This window comes from Ranitomeya variabilis, chromosome 3, assembly GCF_051348905.1.
Source record: "Ranitomeya variabilis isolate aRanVar5 chromosome 3, aRanVar5.hap1, whole genome shotgun sequence".
Lineage (NCBI taxonomy): Eukaryota > Metazoa > Chordata > Amphibia > Anura > Dendrobatidae > Ranitomeya > Ranitomeya variabilis.
The window spans coordinates 634,098,131-634,117,991 of NC_135234.1; the positions used below are offsets into that span (position 1 = coordinate 634,098,131).

Consider the following 19,861-nt stretch of genomic DNA (forward strand, 5'->3'; position numbering starts at 1 on the left):
GTCTTCTGCATATTGTAATTTAAACATTGACATATAGCAGAAGTGTTTCCATTTTCTGTGTAATAGTGAATGTTTTAGACATCTTTTTCTGTTTTGCAGAAATGTTGAATGTCTTAATTTGCTGGCAAGCAGCGGCGCTGAGTTGATGAGACAAGATAAATTTGGAAGGTAAGCGCAAATCTGATGCATACTGGGATTGATGTGAGTGAATGCTAAATAGCTGTGCCAGGATTGTCTGAAAGTGTAATGTCCATTGTCTATATTCTTAGGCTGCATGCCTTCATCCATTGTACCTGTCAGTCAACTGTTTTTGTTGTTTTTCCCCTCTGGCACACAGAACCACACTTTCATTGATTCTTACACATTTTTTTAGAAACAAATCAGTGTCTCCGATCCATGAGACATGGTGCATGTCTTATTTCTCCTTCGCCACATTGGGGGGACACAGGACCATGGGTGCTATGCTGCTGTCACTAGGAGGCTGACACTAAGTTGAGACAAAAAAAGTTAGCTCCTCCTCTGCAGTATACACCCTCATGCTGGCTTCCAGAGACCCAGTTCAAGCTTAGTGTCCGTAGGAGGTACACTGGATTTAAACCTTTCTATCCCGGACGAAGGGGGCGACGGATTCTTTCATGTTCCGATCTCCCCCGAACCAACAACAGGCGAGCACGGGAGTTTCACCTCTCCGTATCCTCTCCTGCGACGTGGGAAGCCACTGCCTGAGCTGACCTTTTTGGGCGACGGGACCCTTTCACGGGCACCGATCTCCCCCCCGAGTAACAGACGAGCACTGGTGTTTTACCTCCAGTATCCTCTTCTGCAGCCAGGCCTTTTTATTGCCGGACATCTGCCCTGCCCACCAGGTTTCACCCTCGGCTGTACAGAGGCACTATTCCACTGTGGCATCCGTGCAGCCCCCACTGCATCACCACTGAAAAAGAGCGGATGATGGAAGGAGGCGGACGGTTCCTCTCCACCCCCCTTTTCATGGGGATGGTGGATAGAAGCTCCCCCAACCCTGCACCGTCCTATGTAGCCCTGGCACCTTTATGGGGTAAGTGCAGATGGCGTGCGCCCCTGCCACTGGGTTATGGCCTCAGGGGATGTTTTTTTCTATGGGGGTCACCTTTCCTGGGGGCTCCTTAGCGGCAGCATCCTTTTCGGAGCGCCGCGATTCCTTTCCCTGCGGTGCGCGCTGGCCGAGGCCAGAAATTTAGTCCCCGGCTTCGGCCCCTTGCTAGGCCGCACTCCGGTAGGCTCCGCCCACTCCACGCATCACTTCTATGGCCCCGCCCACGCTTCTGGCGCTTCTCGCTCCCTGCGAGACTACACCTCAAGGTCTCGGCAGCCATCTTCCCCCTGCAGCACGCAGTGCCGGCCGGTCTTTTCTCCCACGGAGGATCTTCCTTCTCCACTCGACTGCGGGGCACAGGACCGAGTAAGGAGACAGCTTTAGCTGCTTCCCTGCAGCGCTACCCCTCTGCTTCCTTCAGCTTCTTCATAGCAGCTCTGTGCATCACATTGGGGTACAACATGTCCCAGTCAAGGGGCAAAAAGGTCACTAAGGTTCATAACACCTTTTTCTCTGCTTGTACCACCTGCCAGGCTCCTCTTCCCAGGCCTCAGAGCTCCCCGTTCTGCCCATCCTGTGATGCCCAATGTGCCCAGGAGCCCTCCGCCGCTACCGACCCCAGTGCTCCTAGCCCCCCTGAGTGGGCCACGTCCCTGTCACAATCCGTGGCCTCGCTAGCTAAGGCGATTGAATCCCTTCATGACCCCTCTGGGGAGCGGGGCGTTCGTTTACCTGGGTTAAGAGACCCCTCTATTACAGGGGAATTGTCGGCCAGCAGGGGCCGCTCTCACCCACAGGAGATTCGGCATCCACAAAACGGATCCGCACTACCTCTCCCGATCATTCGCCGCGCCATTCAGCCTCCATTAGCTCCACTTCTCGCTCACCCTCTCCAGGGGCTAGAAGCGATCACGACTCTGAGTATGAGTCTGAGGCGTCCATGGACCCAGATTCTCCGGAGTTCCGTTCAACCGTTGACTCCCTCATTGAGGCTGTCAATCATGCGCTAAAGGTTAATGATGACCCTAATTCAACTCCGGATCACGCAGTTTCCTTCACTAGAAACAAGCGATCCCATAAGGTCTTCGCCTCCCATCCGTATTTTCTAGAGATAGTTAAGAGGCATAGGGAGCGACCGGATAAACGCTTTACGGGCAAAAAGGCTCTGGAGTCTACATATCCCTTTTCCCCAGAGCTGGTTAAGGATTGGAAGGAGCCACCGCTGGTGGATCCTCCGGTGTCGCGTTTGGCTACCAAAACGCTTTTATCAGTACCTGACGGGGCATCAATTAAGAGTCCCACAGAGCGCCAGTTGGATTCCCTGGCGCGATCCGTGTATGAAGCCTCAGGTTCCTCCCTATCTCCTTCCTTCGCTGCGGCCAAGGTCACCAAAGCTATGGTTTCCTGGGCAGATACTCTGGCACATTCCTTTCAGGCATTAATCAAACATCTCAGATCATGGCGGGAACTCAAAAGAACATAGTGAACATAAATCCCCTTAAAAGACAAAATTTATTAAATACTCATATAAAATTACACCACCCCAGTGTTTCTCCCAGCAGAAGAAACTCTGCCAAAAATAGCTGCAAAGTGACCACTCCTAGCACATACCCTACAATAACCTAACTGTTACCTGCCTTGCTGTGGAGGTTGGCACCCTATATAACGCTTTTTTGGCGCCCCCACTCAACGTGGACTCTCCCTCACTGCCCTTCCTCACCCTGATAGAAAAGGTGGGAAAACAATGATAATTGAACAGAGATGAAAAAAAGCAAAAAAATGGTCACACAAAAAAAACATAAAAACCAAATATAATCAAAAATAGCAAAAAAGACCAAGGCAGGACAAGGTACAGTCATATATGATTATGATCCTTTATCAACATGACTGCCAAATGCTAACTTGTAATATCGGGTATATTGCCAGATTTGCCATAACAATACGGCAAAAAAAACAGTATCAAAAGAAACAGGAAAGCGCCCATGCAATACTACATAATCCACACTGCAACCTAGAGGATAATCTAGCAGTCTAGATAATGCCCATAAATGAGGGCATATAGAATCAATAGTCCATACAAAATATGCTGTTGGTATACACAGTAGTAAAGCTGGAGATCACTTATCCTGATAATGTATGCCTCTTTACGCCTCAACGCGTTTCCCCGTGGTGCGGTTCATCAGGAGGCCCATCAAATATGTTAGATACCGGATGCCATGGATAAAAAAGCATAACCAGCGGTTCACATCGGGCGGAGTTATATACCCCCGTTTATACAGTTGCTCCAATCAGCACCACCGCTAGACCAGCGATGGACCAGAAAACCGAGTAATCAGGTGCTTTACCTGCCATATCCCACAAGCGGTTAGTCCACTCCAGCGTGGGTCCCAGAGTGTTGCGCATGCCCAAAGGTGTCTCTGTTCAAGATGACTCACAACACCTTGTCGTCCCGCAGCGTGCGTTCCAGCTGAATGCGCAGGACCGGAAATGACGTCTCCTTCTTACCTGACTATGGGTTTTATTGGGATCTGTATGTTTATATCGGCTATGTTTTTTGATAATAAGACTGCCATATCCCTTTGTGATAAGTTGTCCGATATTGATAGGGTTAAAATAGAATGGGGTATTTCCTCGTCACTCTGAGACTGTGTGTACGGGCATTGATATGAGTCCCATTATCAGTACTATCTTGTAATCTTATGAGACTGAGCGCTGTAAGATTAGTGTTACTGCAGGTAGATTGAGAAGGGACCTTTTTGTCCTATGTAACACACTGTAGGGAATAACTCTGAGACTGTGGAGTCCGTATTAGAGTGGGAGACACCACTGGGCATGCGCAATATCCCTGCTGTGAGCGATATGTCAGTCAGGTAAGAAGGAGACGTCATTTCCGGTCCTGCGCATTCAGCTGGAACGCACGCTGCGGGACGACAAGGTGTTGTGAGTCATCTTGAACAGAGACACCTTTGGGCATGCGCAACACTCTGGGACCCACGCTGGAGTGGACTAACCGCTTGTGGGATATGGCAGGTAAAGCACCTGATTACTCGGTTTTCTGGTCCATCGCTGGTTTAGCGGTGGTGCTGATTGGAGCAACTGTATAAACGGAGGTATATAACTCTGCCCGATGTGAACCGCCGGTTATGCTTTTTTATCCATGGCATCTGGTATCTAACATATTTGATGGGCCTCCTGATGAACCGCACCACGGGGAAACGCGTTGAGGCATACAGAGGCATACATTATCAGGATAAGTGATCTCCAGCTTTACTACTGTGTATACCAACAGCATATTTTGTATGGACTATTGATTCTATATGCCCTCATTTATGGGCATTATCTAGACTGCTAGATTATCCTCTAGGTTGCAGTGTGGATTATGTAGTATTGCATGGGCGCTTTCCTGTTTCTTTTGTTCTTTTGATACTGTTTTTTTTGCCGTATTGTTATGGCAAATCTGGCAATATACCCGATATTACAAGTTAGCATTTGGCAGTCATGTTGATAAAGGATCATAATCATATATGACTGTACCTTGTCCTGCCTTGGTCTTTTTTGCTATTTTTGATTATATTTGGTTTTTATGTTTTTTTTGTGTGACCATTTTTTTGCTTTTTTTCATCTCTGTTCAATTATCATTGTTTTCCCACCTTTTCTATCAGGGTGAGGAAGGGCAGTGAGGGAGAGTCCACGTTGAGTGGGGGCGCCAAAAAAGCGTTATATAGGGTGCCAACCTCCACAGCAAGGCAGGTAACAGGTTATTGTAGGGTATGTGCTAGGAGTGGTCACTTTGCAGCTATTTTTGGCAGAGTTTCTTCTGCTGGGAGAAACACTGGGGTGGTGTAATTTTATGAGTATTTAATAAATTTTGTCTTTTAAGGGGATTTATGTTCACTACATTCCTTTCAGGACCACATTCTTCCGGCTGAAGCGGCGGACCTCGCCAAACAAATTGCTATGGCAGCAGATTACGTGATGTACGCATCCTTAGACGCAGCAGACTGTGCGGCAACAGCGGCTTCAAACGCAGTCATCATCAGGAGAGCTATCTGGCTTAGAGAGTGGCGGGCGGATTCTTTCTCAAAAAAGTCTCTGGTTTCTCTCCCCTTTCAGGGCGGTCGCCTATTTGGAGAAAAATTGGACCAACTTATTTCCGATGCTACAGGGGGAAAAAGCAAGTTCCTCCCTCAACACAGACCAAAGGCTGCTTTTCAGCGCCAACAGTATTTTCGCTTTCGCCCCTTTCGAGGTGGCCCTTTCTGGTCCAACTCTGCTGCATCGGCTAGATCAGAACGATCTACACGCACAGACAGGGACTCTCGGCCCTCTTACAAACCAAATCCGTCCTGGAGAGGAAGACCTAGACAACCCAGAACCAGAGGTTCTAGACCTGCCAGATTTCCTTTACAATGACTCGGGGAGTATTCCAGTCAATACCACCAAGGTAGGCGGACGCCTACTTCTTTTTCGTCAGGTCTGGCTTTCCGTCATCCCCGACGAATGGGTCAGAGACCTGGTGTCGTCTGGTTACAAAATAGAGTTTTCCGTCTCACCCCCAGCTCGGTTTTTTTCCTCGCGTCTCCCAAGTTCAAGAGCTCAGTCACGCGCTCTCCATTGCGCCATCGATTCCCTCCACCAAAACGGGGTCATCGTTCCGGTTCCGGAACACGAGAGATTCAAAGGATTCTACTCAAACCTCTTAGTCGTACCAAAGAAGGATGGGTCCGTGCGCCCCATCTTGGATTTGAAACTCCTAAACAAGCACGTAAAAGTACGACACTTCCGGATGGAGTCTCTTCGATCGGTCATTGCCTCATTGGAGACGAGTTCCTAGCATCAATAGACATCAGAGATGCTTATCTTCACATCCCTATCTTTCCACCACACCAAAGGTTCCTCCGCTTCGCCATTCGAGAGGACCATTTTCAATTCACGGCCTTGCCCTTCGGTCTTGCCACAGCACCCAGGGTATTCACGAAGGTCATGGCGGCGGTCATGGCCATCCTGCACTCCCGAGGAGTGGTCGTGTTGCCATACTTAGACGACCTTCTGGTCAAAGGTCCATCTTTTCATGCCTGCGAAGCAAGTATCCGCACTACGTTGGATTCCCTTTCGCGCCTTAGCTGGTTAATCAACCTGGACAAATCCTCTCCTGTTCCAGCTCGAAAGATCTCTTTCCTAGGCATGATCCTAGACACGTCCAAGGGACTGATCTTTCTCCCTCGGCCCAAGGCCCAAGCGCTTCAACAGGGGGCCAGGACGCTTTCTCGCCCGCAGTCCATTCGGTTTGCCATGAAGATCCTGGGGATGATGGTGGCCTCAATGGAAGCGATTCCCTTCGCCCAACTGCATCTCCGTCCTTTACAACAGGCTCTTCTGGACAACTGGGACAGGAGTCCCTTTACCCTCGACCGCCCATGTCCTCTGTCCCCGCGGACCAGGCAAGCGCTCACGTGGTGGACTTTGGAGTCAACTCTCCACCAAGGGAGGTCTTTTCTTCCGACCCATTGGCTGGTGGTGACCACCGACGCCAGTCTCCTCGGTTGGGGAGCGGTGTTTCTCCACCACACTGCCCAGGGGCGTTGGTCGATGAGGGAGTCGAAACTTCCCATAAACATTCTGGAGATCCGTGCTATCAGGTTTGCCCTGAGACGTTTCCACCCTCTGCTAGCGGGTCACCCAGTCCGAATACAGTCGGACAACACAACGTCACTGCTGTGGCGTACAAAAACCATCAAGGGGGCACTCGCAGCAGGGCATTGATGCGGGAGGTCACACACCTCCGTTGGGCCGAGGTCAACCACTCCACCATTTCCGCGGTACACATTCCGGGTGTCGAGAACTGGGCGGCGGACTTTCTCAGCCGTCAGGGTCTCGCCTCGGGAGAGTGGGAGCTCCATCCAGAAGTTTTTCGTCAAATCTGCCTTCGCTGGGGGACTCTGGACGTGGATCTGATGGCATCCAGGCTCAACGCCAAAGTCCCCAACTTCATAGCGCGTTCTTGGGATCCCCGGGCCGTCGGGGTGGATGCTCTGATATTCCCATGGCACAGGTTCCGATTCCCGTACGTGTTCCCTCCACTTCCTCTGTTACCGAAGGTGATCCGGAAAATCAAGATAGAGGGGATTCCGGTGGTCCTTATCGCCCCAGATTGGCCGCGTCATGCATGGTATGCGGAACTGGTGCATCTCGTATCCGACGTTCCCTGGTGGTTGCCAGACCGCCCAGATCTACTCCGCCAAGTACCGATCTACCATCAGAGCTCAGGGGCCCTGCGTTTAACGGCGTGGCTGTTGAAACCTGGATCCTAACTCAAGCAGGTTTCTCCCAGCAGGTCATTTCCACCATGATTAGAGCTCGCAAGACGTCTTCCGCTCGCATCTACCACCGCACCTGGAAAGCCTTCTTCTCTTGGTGCAGACTCAGCGGTCGTCCCCCTCTCGTTTTCTCCATTCCCTTCATTCTGGAATTTCTCCAGTCCGGCTTGGACTCCGGCCTGGCCCTCAGTTCCCTCAAGGGCCAGATTTCAGCGCTGTCGGTGCTGTTCCAGCGTAAGATTGCTACTAACTCGCAAGTCAGGACCTTCATTCAAGGGGTCTCCCACGTGGTTCCCCCCTACAGAATGCCACTAGAGACCTGGGATCTCAACTTGGTCCTGAGCGTCCTTCAGGAACCTCCGTTTGAACCTCTGCGAGACGTCCCACTATCTATTCTCTTGGAAGGTGACCTTCCTTGTGGCGATAACGTCTCAGGCGCGTCTCGGAGTTGGCCGCACTTTCCTGCCGGGCGCCCTTCCTTTCCTTCCATCAGGACAAAGTAGTCTTACGCCCATCTCCCGCTTTTCTCCCTAAGGTGGTGTCATCTTTTCACCTCGATGAAGATATTATTCTTCCCTCCTTTTGTCCACAGCCAAAACATAGGGTCGAAAAGGCCCTTCACACTTTGGACGTGGTACGGGCTCTCAGGAGGTACGTCTCTAGGACTGCCTCTTTCCGTAAATCGGATTCCCTCTTTATCCTCCATGAGGGTCACAGGAAGGGTTCAGCCGCGTCTAAGGCTACGATAGCCAGATGGATCCGATCGGCTATCCAAGAAGCTTATCAGGTCAGGGGCAGGCCCATTCCGGCGGGGGTTAGAGCTCACTCTACTCGGTCAGTTGGTGCTTCCTGGGCCATTCGGCACCAGGTGTCGGCGGAACAGGTTTGCAAGGCCACAACATGGTCTAGCCTGCATACTTTCACAAAGCACTACAACGTCCACACTCATTCTTCCGCAGATGCGGCCCTTGGCAGACGTATTCTGCAGGCGACCGTTGTGCATTTATAAGTCAGATGGTACACAACAGTTATTTGGTTGTATTGTTACCCACCCAGGGACTGCTTTGGGACGTCCCATGGTCCTGTGTCCCCCAATGTGGCGAAGGAGAAATAGGGATTTTTGTGTACTCACCGTAAAATCCTTTTCTCCGAGCCACTCATTGGGGGACACAGCACCCACCCTGTTAGCCTTACGGCTTGTTACCTTTTTGGTTCTTGATATTTTTTTTTTCTGACATGTTACTCTAATGTTATGTATTATATTGATATTAATCTCCTACTGCTTTTGCACTGAACTGGGTCTCTGGAAGCCAGCACGAGGGTGTATACTGCAGGGGAGGAGCTAACCTTTTTTTGGTCTCAACTTAGTGTTAGCCTCCTAGTGACAGCAGCATAACACCCGTGGTCCTGTGTCCCCCAATGAGTGGCTCGGAGAAAAGGATTTTACGGTGAGTACACAAAAATCCCTATTTTCATCCGTTTTGTAGAGCAGATGCTGTCATTAGTATTTGGAGATACGTTTAGAGCACGGAAGACATGCTACAGGTGCTTCTCACAAAATTAGAATGTCGTCAAAAAGTTAATTTATTTCAGTTCTTCAATACAAAAAGTGAAACTCTTATATAGTCATTACAAATTGAGTGATCTGTTTCAAGTGGTTTTTTAATTAATGTTGATGATTATGGCTTACAGCCAATGAAATTCCAAAAGTCATTATCTCAGTAAATTAGGAAGCCTTTGCAGGTGAATTTTGTTATTCTAAGTATTTAAAAAGGTCCCTTAGTCTATTTCAGTATGTTCCACAATCATGGGGAAGACTGATGCAGAAATTGATGCAAAAGGAGCCCCAACCAAGTGTTGAGTGCATTTACTGAACATACATTTCAGTAGGCCAACATTTTGGATTTTAAATCATTTTTAAGCTGGTGTTATAAAGTATTCTAATTTACTGAGATAATGACTTTTGGGATTTCATTGGCTGTAAGCCATAATCATAAACATTAACAGAAATAAACACTTGAAAAAAATCACTCTGTTTGTAATGACTCTATATATTCTGAGTTTCATTTTTTTTTGTATAGAAGAATGAATGTAACTTTTTGATATTCTAATTTCTCCATCGCCACATTGGGGGACATAGGACCGTGGGTGTATGCTGCTGCCACTAGGAGGCTGACACTAAGTAAATACAAAAAGGGTTAGCTCCTCCTCTGCAGTATACACCGCCCACTGGCTCTGGATAATACCAGTTCTTGCTTAGTGTCCGTAGGAGGCACACTGCGAAGAATGAAATTTAACTTTTTGATATTCTAATTTTGTGAGAAGCACCTGTAGCATGTCTTCCATGCTCTATATGTATCTCCAATACTAATGAGTCTCATGAGATCTGTTTCATCCATTTTTCACTTGTCTGTTCTCAAGAATCTGTAAATTAATAAAAGTTCAGATAGTCTACCTCCTTCAGTCCTTTAAAATGGATAAGTGTGTGCAAAAGTAACTGAGGCAATATGGATATCCCTACTCTATGTAGAAACAGTAAGTCTCTTGTCCCTGCATAAATCCTTCCCCTCTTCATCTCCTCACCCCTTTCAGGGACTTTTGCAGTGACTGATGACATATACAGGGAAAATTGACCTCTGGTTTCTATATAGAGCTTTATAAGGATTCAGCTAGTCAGTTTTTAATCACGTGATGTCATAGACCTAATGGATAAGATAATTTTTGGGGTAGAAGAGCAAAATGAGCAATTGTAAGTACATAGTGCTATATAATATGAATGCAATATATTAAGAGAAAACGTTTATGGGCGTGTGTATTTAACTGCAGCATTAACACACACCTTTGTTCACTCATTATGAGAGCATCTTAACAATTGAACCAATAACATTTTTATATATACGTTTTTACTCAATCATTTTGGTCATTTGACATTTCTTTTCACCTTGCAGGACACCGCTGCATTATGCTGCTGCCAATGGCAGCTACCAGTGCACAGTGACTCTAGTCACGGCTGGAGCCAGTGTTAATGTGGCAGACTCCAAAGGCTGCACTCCCCTACACTATGCTGCTGCTTCAGATACCTATAGAAGGTGAGTGCTTATTGAATATATACATTTGATGGCTTTTACTTTGTGTTTTGCACAATGTTCTTTATATGTGTGATTCGAACTAGAAGAATTGTATTCACAATTATTGTTCTATACAGTTTTTCATAGTGCTCCAAGTCCTTAAAGGGGTTTTCCCCACAAACAATAGTTCATTTTAATCACTAGATCTTGGAATAATAATTTCCACATTTGGATGTGTTTAAAATGTTCCTGTGCTGAGATAATCTCATAAATGTGCCCCTGTTTACTGTGTAATGACTGTCTGACCATGGATGAATATGGTCCGATAATACCACAGATCCTGGGCAGGGGAGAAGTAAACAAAAGTGTACAGACCTGACCGTGTGGGATTGCAGCTCATTCTTTCTTTTGAAGTAAAATGTTCACAGTACACAGCAGGGGCACATTTATACGAGTTATTCCAACATCTATTAAAACGCACTTTTTTGTTCATGGGAAAACCCCTTTAAGTCAGACAGCACAGTCCAGACAATGCACTGCTCCGGTCCATTTAGAGCTTTCTTTGCTACCTTCCTTTATTTTCACAAACTAAATACAGCTATATTGATTTAGCCATACTGGTGTTATAAAATGAGAAGTAATCTTTAAGTTAAATATGGTACACTGTCAAAGCAGAAGTTGCCTTGCTATTAAACTATTGCCATTCCTTATAGAATGGGTTGTGAGGGTCCCTTGATATGATCTACATTTGCTTTCATATTTCAAGGGCTTGTCCCCTTTCAAAGATTGTTCTAAAGGCTGAGGAACACAAAAATGTAAACAAACCGAGCTTTCGATTACACTCCCGATGTCCTCCGCTGCCTCTCGCTGCAATGATGAAGTTATTTCAACAGCACTGCAGTCAATGACTGAGCTCTGGAGCTTGTGTTGTGTACATAGGTAGAACTGCTGAGCTCAGTGATTGTCTGCAGCGCTGTCAACATTGCATCACCACTGCAGTCGATCAACAAGGAATCGGGCAATGGTGGAGAGACAGAGCTGGGCACCGGTCAGGTGAGTAAAATATAAACTGTTGAAGTGATATTATTTGAAAGGAGACAACCCCATAAAAAGCTTCAGAAAAACGGGGCGGCACAAGGTTAGTCAGTCTTCACAGGCTATTCACTAAGCGAAAGCAAGCAGACTTGAGACACCTCCAGACTAAGCAATCAAGGGTGGTGCACTAAATAGTAAAAAGGAGACTTCACTTATAGCAACCAATATAACAGATCTGGCACTCACCCCGAAGATGCTGTGATTAATGTCCTTTATTTGCTACGACCAGCATTTAGACATACATGGAGAGGCGGCAGGAAAATGAAGAGAGGAGGGTGCGGGGAGGCAGGTGAGGACGACGGCCGTTTCGCGCGAATGCGCTTCCACGGGTCCAAGGCACCAAGGTCTAAATGCTGGTCGTAGCAAATAAAGGACATTAATCACAGCATCTTCGGGGTGAGTGCCAGATCTGTTATATTGGAACCCCATAAAAAGACACACGGCATATAGCCCAGATCTGAAAGCGTACATTTGGTTCCAATGGCAAGTCTATGCACAGCCCAAGGGAACGGAGAATGGGAGAAAGGCTCTACATGTGATTATATGGCTCTAGAACACTAATCTGATATTGATAACTTATCCCATGGGTAGGTCATAAATATCTTTAAACTGGATAACCCCTGTAATTTTAAAATGAATTCAATAGTACTGCATATTGGGAAAAAATATTCTCGTTCATGAGAGGGCATGGATGCTTCTAAAAGCTTAATCTACCAGAAGAGGAATGGGTGCTTATAAATCGATAGAGAGGGGGGGCGTATCATCTTTTAATGGTTCGCTGAGTGTTTCTCTACATACACATAGCCCAGGACATACACTGAGAAGAAGTTGTGATGGGTTTTTATAGCTGTTTGTTCTAGTCCTTCTCCTGCTGCTCCATAACACAGGAATCTGTTATATTGCTACATATGTTGCTGCATGCAGTATGAGGACATGCTGCTCACAATCCTTTTCCCCACACAGAGGTATTTCTCAGTGTAAATGCAGGAAGTCTCAGAGCTTCAAGAGTGAGACAGCAGGGAGCACTAACTTCATCTCCATCTCTGAAAGGGACACCATTGTTTTAAGATTTGTTACGTATGGTTTTGTCTCCTGTCACCTCATGAAGTTTGCTGTTTTAACAGCAAAATGATCATACTAGCAATGCTTTGATACATACATGAGCTAAGCTGGGGTCTGTAGTGTCACAATTGAGGAAGACCTTACAAAATATCACACACTTCATACTGCTGATTGGGCAGTGAAAGAGCAGCTCTTGTTCATGCCCTTTTGACACTGGTTGCTGGAGACCACCCAGTTAGCGATTTATTGAACGAAGAAAATGTAACCTTTTTGGGGGGAATCTGTCAGCAGGTTTTTGCTATATAATCTGAAGTCCAAATGTTGTGGGGGTTAAAGGGAATCAGTCACCCCAAAATTCACCCATAAGCTAATGCCACCGGCATCAGGGGCTTATCTACAGCATTCTGTAATGCTGTAGATAAGCCCCCGATGTAACCTGAAAGATAAGAAAAACAAGTAAAGGTACCGTCACATTAAGCGACGCTGCAGCGATAGCGACAGCAATGCCGATCGCTGCAGCGTCGCTGTTTAGTCGCTGTGTGGTCGCTGGAGAGCTGTCACACAGACCGCTCTCCAGCGACCAACGATGCCGAGGTCCCCGGGTAACCAGGGTAAGCATCGGGTTGCTAAGCGCAGAGCCGCGCTTAGTAACCCGATGTTTACCCTGGTTACCAGCGTAAAAGTTAAAAAAACAAACAGCACATACTCACCAGCGCGTCCCCCAGCCTCTGCTTCCTGACACTGACTGAGCTCCGGCCCTAACAGCAGAGCGGTGACGTCACCGCTGTGCTTTCACTTTCAGTTTAGGGCCGGCGCTCAGTCAGTGTCAGGAAGCAGAGGCTGGGGGACGCGCTGGTGAGTATGTGCTGTTTGTTTTTTTAACTTTTACGCTGGTAACCAGGGTAAACATCGGGTTACTAAGCGCGGCCCTGCGCTGAGTAACCCGATGTTTACCCTGGTTACCAGTGTAAAATATCGCTGGTATCCTTGCTTTTGCTGTCAAACACGGCGATACACGGCGACCTAGCGACCAAATAAAGTGCAGACCTTCTAGCAGCGACCAGCAATTTCACAGCGGGATCCAGATCGCTGCTGCGTGTCAAATACAGCGATATCGCTATCCAGGTCGCTGCAACGTCACGGATAGCTGGCGATATCGCCTAGTGTGACGGTACCTTTAGATTATACTCACCCAGGGGCGGTCCGGGTCCGATGGGGGGTCGCGGTCTGGGTTCAGTGCCTCCCATTCTCATACGATGACGTCCTCTTCTTTGCTTCCTGCCACGGCTCCTGTGCAGGCGTACTTTAAAGGGAACCTGTCGCCAGTTTTTTTTGCCTATAAACTAAAAATATCATCTAATAGTGTGAGCTATACATTCCCCAACTACTTGTGAAACCCCATGAATCCCCCATAAGAACCTTTTATATTTCTCCCGCGCTGTATGGAAATATGCTCGGTCCGGTCCGGTCCGATGGACGTTGGTTCTGGCCCCTCTCCCCACCCCAAATCTGCGTGCTATACATATTCCGTTCTCTGCTCGCAGTTTGGCAAAGCATACTTCGCATGCGCAGGAGGCAATTTGAAGGCGCGGGCCTGTACGCGAACCACGCTATTCACAGAACGGAATGCGTACAGCACGCCGATTTTGGGTGGGGAGAGGGGCCAGAACCAACGCCCATCGGACCGGACCGAGGATATTTCCTTACAGCGCGGGAGAAATATAAAAGGTTCTTATGGGGGATTCATGGGTAGTCGGGGGGTTTCACAAGTAGTTGGGGAGTGTATAGCTCACACTCTATTAGATGATATTTTTAGTTAATAGGCAAAGTACTGCACTGTGCAGGCGTCGGGAAAGGTCAGAGAGGCCCAGCGCCTGCACACTACAGTACTTTGCTCTGCCCTCAACAGGGCAAACAAAGTACGCCTGCACGGGAACCGCGGCAGGAAGCAAAGAGGACGTCATCGTATGAAGATGGGAGGTGCTGGACCCGGACCCGGACCACGACCCCCATTGGACCGGACCGCCCCTGGGTGAGTATAATCGAACTCGTTTTTCTTATCTACAGCATTACAGAATGCTGTAGATAAGCCCCTGATGCCGGTGGCCTTAGCTTATAGGTGAATTTTGGGGTAACAGATTCCCTTTAAACGCAGATTTCCGCTGTGGTTGTTTACCTATAAGATTGATCGTGTTAGCACCAGAAGCTTATCGTTGCTAGGACACAGCCACAGCTGCCTAGTAGTTTGACACGTCCCTCCTGTGATAAGCAGCTCACTGTCTATGGACATTGTATATGCAGAACCTGGTGTGGGCTGGGGCAGCTTTCTCCGCTCCGCTTCATTGCTAAATCTAACATCTTTCAGAATGGCTGTACCCAGTAAACGAACTGATGCGTTGTTGGATTCAGAGTCTTTGCCTACATTACGCTGCTCTCGGATGAGGTAGCAAAAACCTGCTGATGATTCCCTTTAATATACCGAAGTTAAACTGGTAAACTGTTTTATTTTGCTTCCTTAGAACGGTGGACTCTAGTACTGGGAAAGGCCAGGAGTCTGAGGAAGAGGATGAGAAAGCATCGCTTGAAAAAGAGGCATTCTTGTAAGAATTTGATAAAGAAATAACCTCTTCATACCTGTGTCGCTCTCATGTCTTGTACACTAAAACTTCATTTCAAACCTTAAAGAGAAATTACCATCCTCCAAATTTTGATTTAAACTAAACACTCTTAACTTCTTTCCTCTATTAATTATTTTTAAGTAACAATATATATATATATTTTTTTTCTTGTACAGTGCCTTAGAATTTCTGCTGGACAACAATGCCGACCCTTCATTTCGAGATAAACAGGGTTATGCTGCTGTTCACTATGCAGCAGCATTTGGCAACAGACAGAACTTGGAACTAGTAAGTGGAACTAGCACCATTGAAAAGGAATCTTCACTATGTGAATTGCCCATATAGACCCATTGAAAACATGTTCCCTAGTATGCGTATGCTCCCTTGAAGCACATATTGCTCACACTTTCTCATGCCTGTAATGCAACCCCATTCTTTTGTGAATATTCTAACCACAATGCTTGCCCTCCCATGGTTCTACTGATCTCAACTTAAATTGCTAGAGAGTTCTAGAGGAGGAGTTTACATGGAGTTCTGGTGGGTTAATTGGTGGTCCAATGCCTATGAAACCCTTGATACCTTGATGAGCAAACATACTCGAATAATGTGTTATCCATGCATGGTTGTGTGTTACCAGAGTATATGGGTGTGCTTAGGTTATGTGTAGGAATCCCTGCAGCTGCATGTTTTGCGGCTGTTAGGCAATCCCTGAATGTTTTGCTGCTAACAGCCGCAAACCATGCAATTATCCGTGCATGCCCAAAACACCGGAACATGCTCAGATATCATGATAACTGAGCACGTTCGCTCATCACTAAGAAATACCGATCTTTAACCCCTTCACCCCCGGAGCTTTTTTCGTTTTTGTTTTTCGCTCCCCTCCTTCCCAGAGCCATAACTTTTTTATTTTTCCGTCAATATGGCCATGTGAGGGCCTATTTTTTGCGGGACGAGATGTACTTTTGAACGATACCATTGGTTTTACCATGCCGTGTAACAGAAAAGTGCGATGAAATTGCAAAAAAAGTGCAATCTCACACTTGTTTTTTTGTTTGGCTTTTTTGCTAGGTTCACTAAATGCTAAAACTGTGACCTGCCATTGTGATTCTCCAGGTCATTTTGAGTTCATAGACACCAAACGTCTAGGTTCTCTTTTATCTAAGTGGTAAAAAAAAATTCCAAAGTTTGCTAAAAAAAGAAATTGCGCCATTTTCCGATACCCGTAGCGTCTCCATTTTTCATGATCTGGGGTCGGGTGAGGGCTTATTTTTTGCGTGCCGAGCTGGCGTTTTTAATGATACCATTTTGGTGCAGATACGTTCTTTTGATCGCCCGTTATTGCATTTTAATGCAATGTTGCGGCAACCAAAAAAACTTAATTTTGGCGTTCTGATTTTTTTTTCTCGCTACGCCATTTAGCGATCAGGTTAATCCTTTGTTTTTATTGATAGATCAGGCGATTCTGAACGCAGCGATACCAATTGTGTAGGTTTGATATTTTTTTTTGTTTGTTTTATTTTGATTGGGGCGAAAGGGGGGTGATTTGAACTTTTAATATATTTTTTAATTTCTTTTATATTTTTAAACACTTTTTTTTTAATTTTGGCATGCTTCAATAGCCTCCATAGCAGGCTAGAATCATGCGCTACACGATCGCCTCTGCTACATAGAGGTGAAGCACAGATCACCTCTATGTAGCAGAAATGCAGGGTTGCTTTGCACGCCGACCACAGGGTGGCGCTCGAAGCAGTCGGCCATCAACAACCATAGAGGTCTCAAGGAGACCTCTGGTTGTTATGGCAATGCACCGATGACCCCTGATCATGTGACGGGGGTCAGCGGTGCGAGCAGTTGCGGCCGGGAGCGCTAGTTAAATGCCACTGTCAGCGTTTGACGGCGGCATTTAACTAGTTAATGGGCGCAAGCGGATCGCGATTCCGCTCGTGCTCATTGCGCGCACATGTCAGCTGTACCAAACAGCTGACATGTCGCAGCTTTGAGGTGGGCTCACCGCCGGAGCCCACCTCAAAGCAGGGGATCTGCCAGCTGACGTACTATTCCGTCAGCTGGCAGAAAGGGGTTAAGCCCCAAGCACTTTTTTTTTTTAAATTAGTTTTATGTTTAATCTTGCTTTTATTGAAAAGAAATTCAGAGCAGTCAAGAAACAATAGATTCAGCAACATAACGATTACTGAGTACAAAAAGAAGTCTCATTTACAACTGTATATCAAGATCTGTAGCCAACAAGTCCCGAAATAATAGAAATTTCAGGTCAAAAGTCATTTTCAATCAAGTCCAATGAAATCTGAAAAGAAAAATAAATCCATGGCGGATGTAGGTGTCCCCTATCCAGGGAGACTGAATCACCCTTGGCGATACATATGAAGTATCCGCTAAAAGAGAGCGACCCAAACAAGAGAAGCTAGGTCCCTCCAAATAATAATGGTATAAACACGAAAGGAAAGACTAAGAAGAGGAATTGGGGGGGAGGGACCATGAAGTGTGATATAAAAGGGGGCAACTTTCACCCCTATAATGATGTCCATCTAACCCGTATTATTCAATCTATCTTCCTTACGGCATATAAAAGAGGGATTGCAAATCCTGAGTCCATATACGAAATCCAAGGACTCCAAGCCTGCAGATATTTCTCCATTGAACCATTAACCTCAGCGGACAATTCCTCCATACTTTGAAGGCTGGTCATCTCCTTAACCCATTGAGACATATTCGGAGATAAGGAGGATTTCCCGTGTCTCGGGATCACAGTGCTCGCAGCAGTTTAGCAGAATCTTAGGAGCCTCTTTTTCTGGAACCGAAACGAGCCCGGGAGGATAGATAATAAAGCCACCTGGGGGAGTTGGTCACCAAATGACCGCTAATGGCTTGATAAGTGGAAAAGACAGAATCCCAAAATGGCTTAATATGATTATATCCCACCAAATGTGTAGCATGGTACCTCTCTCTACTCCACAATGCCAGCACCTATCAGAGACTGAGGGAAAAGCGGTGTGTAAGACATCAGGACAGCGATACCACCTAGTGAGACTTTTGTAATTCTTTTCCTGTGCGGCAAAGGCAATAGAGAATTTGTGAATATACGAACGCCTTCCTCCACTCCGCCTCCGATATGGCAACTCCCAACTCACCCCTCCACCCCTACACATACTTGGAGAACTCGTCTTTGGTATTTTGGTTCAAAAGAGCATATATTAAGGAGACAGCATGTGCAGGCAGCGACCCCCAACAGGAAAAGCTTTTCAAATGGCGTAGGAAGGGAGGAGTATGAGCCTGCGCCTTCTGGAGACAAGGGGAAAGATTTTAGCTGAAGGTATTCCAACCAATCAGAGGGGCCTCTGCCCTCTAATGGCTGCACTGCTTCGAAAGCGGGCATGGCCGAACCCTTGAGGACATGAAAGCATCTAGTATTGTCCCTCCTCTCCCACCCAAGAAAACGATCCCTCTCCATCCTCAAGGAAAATTGGATTAGGCAGTGGACAGCTTACACCTCTTCTCTAAGGATAGAGAGCCTCTGCGAGTCTCCAGATCCCATAACCTAAGTGTATTTTTAAGGAGGGTAGCTTCAGAACTGAATTGACCGCTACTTTTAGGGCTGATCCAGAGGAGGTTGTGGAGTGGAATTTATAGCTATCTTGTTCTATTCCCACCCATTGTTTGTCCGAACTGTGGTACTGCCAGCCTAGCATGCGTATCAACAGCGCTGCTTTGTGATACCATTTGAAATTTGGAAAACCTGCTCCCCGAGCCTTAGTGCCTATATAAAATACCCATGCCGATCCGGGGTCTACCCCCCCTTCCCACAAATCTTGAGATGGCTGATTAGATTCTGGAAAAGAAAGGAGGAGGCTTAATTAGAGGAGCTCACAGGAAAATATACAGGAAACGAGGCAGTACATCCATTTTTATCGCATTAATGCGGCTGAACCATGAGAGCTTCCGCTTATCATAGTTATAGAAGTCTTTCAAAGTCTTGTCCAAAAGGGGTTGGAAGTTTAAAGAATATAGTTTAGTATGATCTGCCGGGACAGTTACCCCCAAGTAGCTTAATGCTGTTTCCTGCCATTTAAAGGGAAAATTATCTTTAAGATGTTGAACTTTAATTAATTTTATGATTATTACATTCCCTACTCACCCTATCCTTCTATTTCCTTTATGTATTTATTTTTTTATTTATTTACCTTCTGTGATGTTTTGTTTGAGAGGAGTCTCAAACAGGATTTCACAGGAGGGGTTACACTCCCTTCTCTGCAGAGTCTATAGCCCGTCCTGAAACAGGACCTCATCGGGGGTTGTGCAGCAATGACTTACCACAGCTATTGTCACCGCCATCTCCTTATGATCGAGCAGTGGCCACATCTTCAGTTGTCAGTCACTGCTTCCAACAGCACAGTCTTTCCCTGAAATGAATAGCTATCAGGCGGCCGGCTAGAAGCAGTGATGGTGACACCAGCGATGCTGCCTGCCGATCGGTTTACAGTCGGTGATGGAGGCAGGGTGAGTGACTACAGTGCCGACCCAAAGCTTCTAATACTGGCCTCAAACGAATAGGGAGGTGCTGTTCTCACTCGCATCGCCCTCAAACCCAATCGTCAGGGATGATATACT

The 19,861-nt window shown here is 46.7% G+C and overlaps 1 protein-coding gene across 7 annotated transcripts in view; it reads left to right on the forward strand.

Annotated features, from left to right (window-relative positions):
• ANKRD52 (ankyrin repeat domain 52) overlaps window positions 1–19,861 on the forward strand; it is a 128,980-nt gene that overhangs the window by 59,999 nt on the left and 49,120 nt on the right. For all 7 annotated transcript variants that reach the window (XM_077297526.1, XM_077297528.1, XM_077297527.1 and 4 more), the window contains 4 exons: window positions 100–168; window positions 10,341–10,481; window positions 15,137–15,217; window positions 15,412–15,523. In XM_077297526.1, the coding sequence (XP_077153641.1) occupies window positions 100–168; window positions 10,341–10,481; window positions 15,137–15,217; window positions 15,412–15,523 (403 nt within the window). The remainder of the gene's footprint in view (window positions 1–99; window positions 169–10,340; window positions 10,482–15,136; window positions 15,218–15,411; window positions 15,524–19,861) is intronic.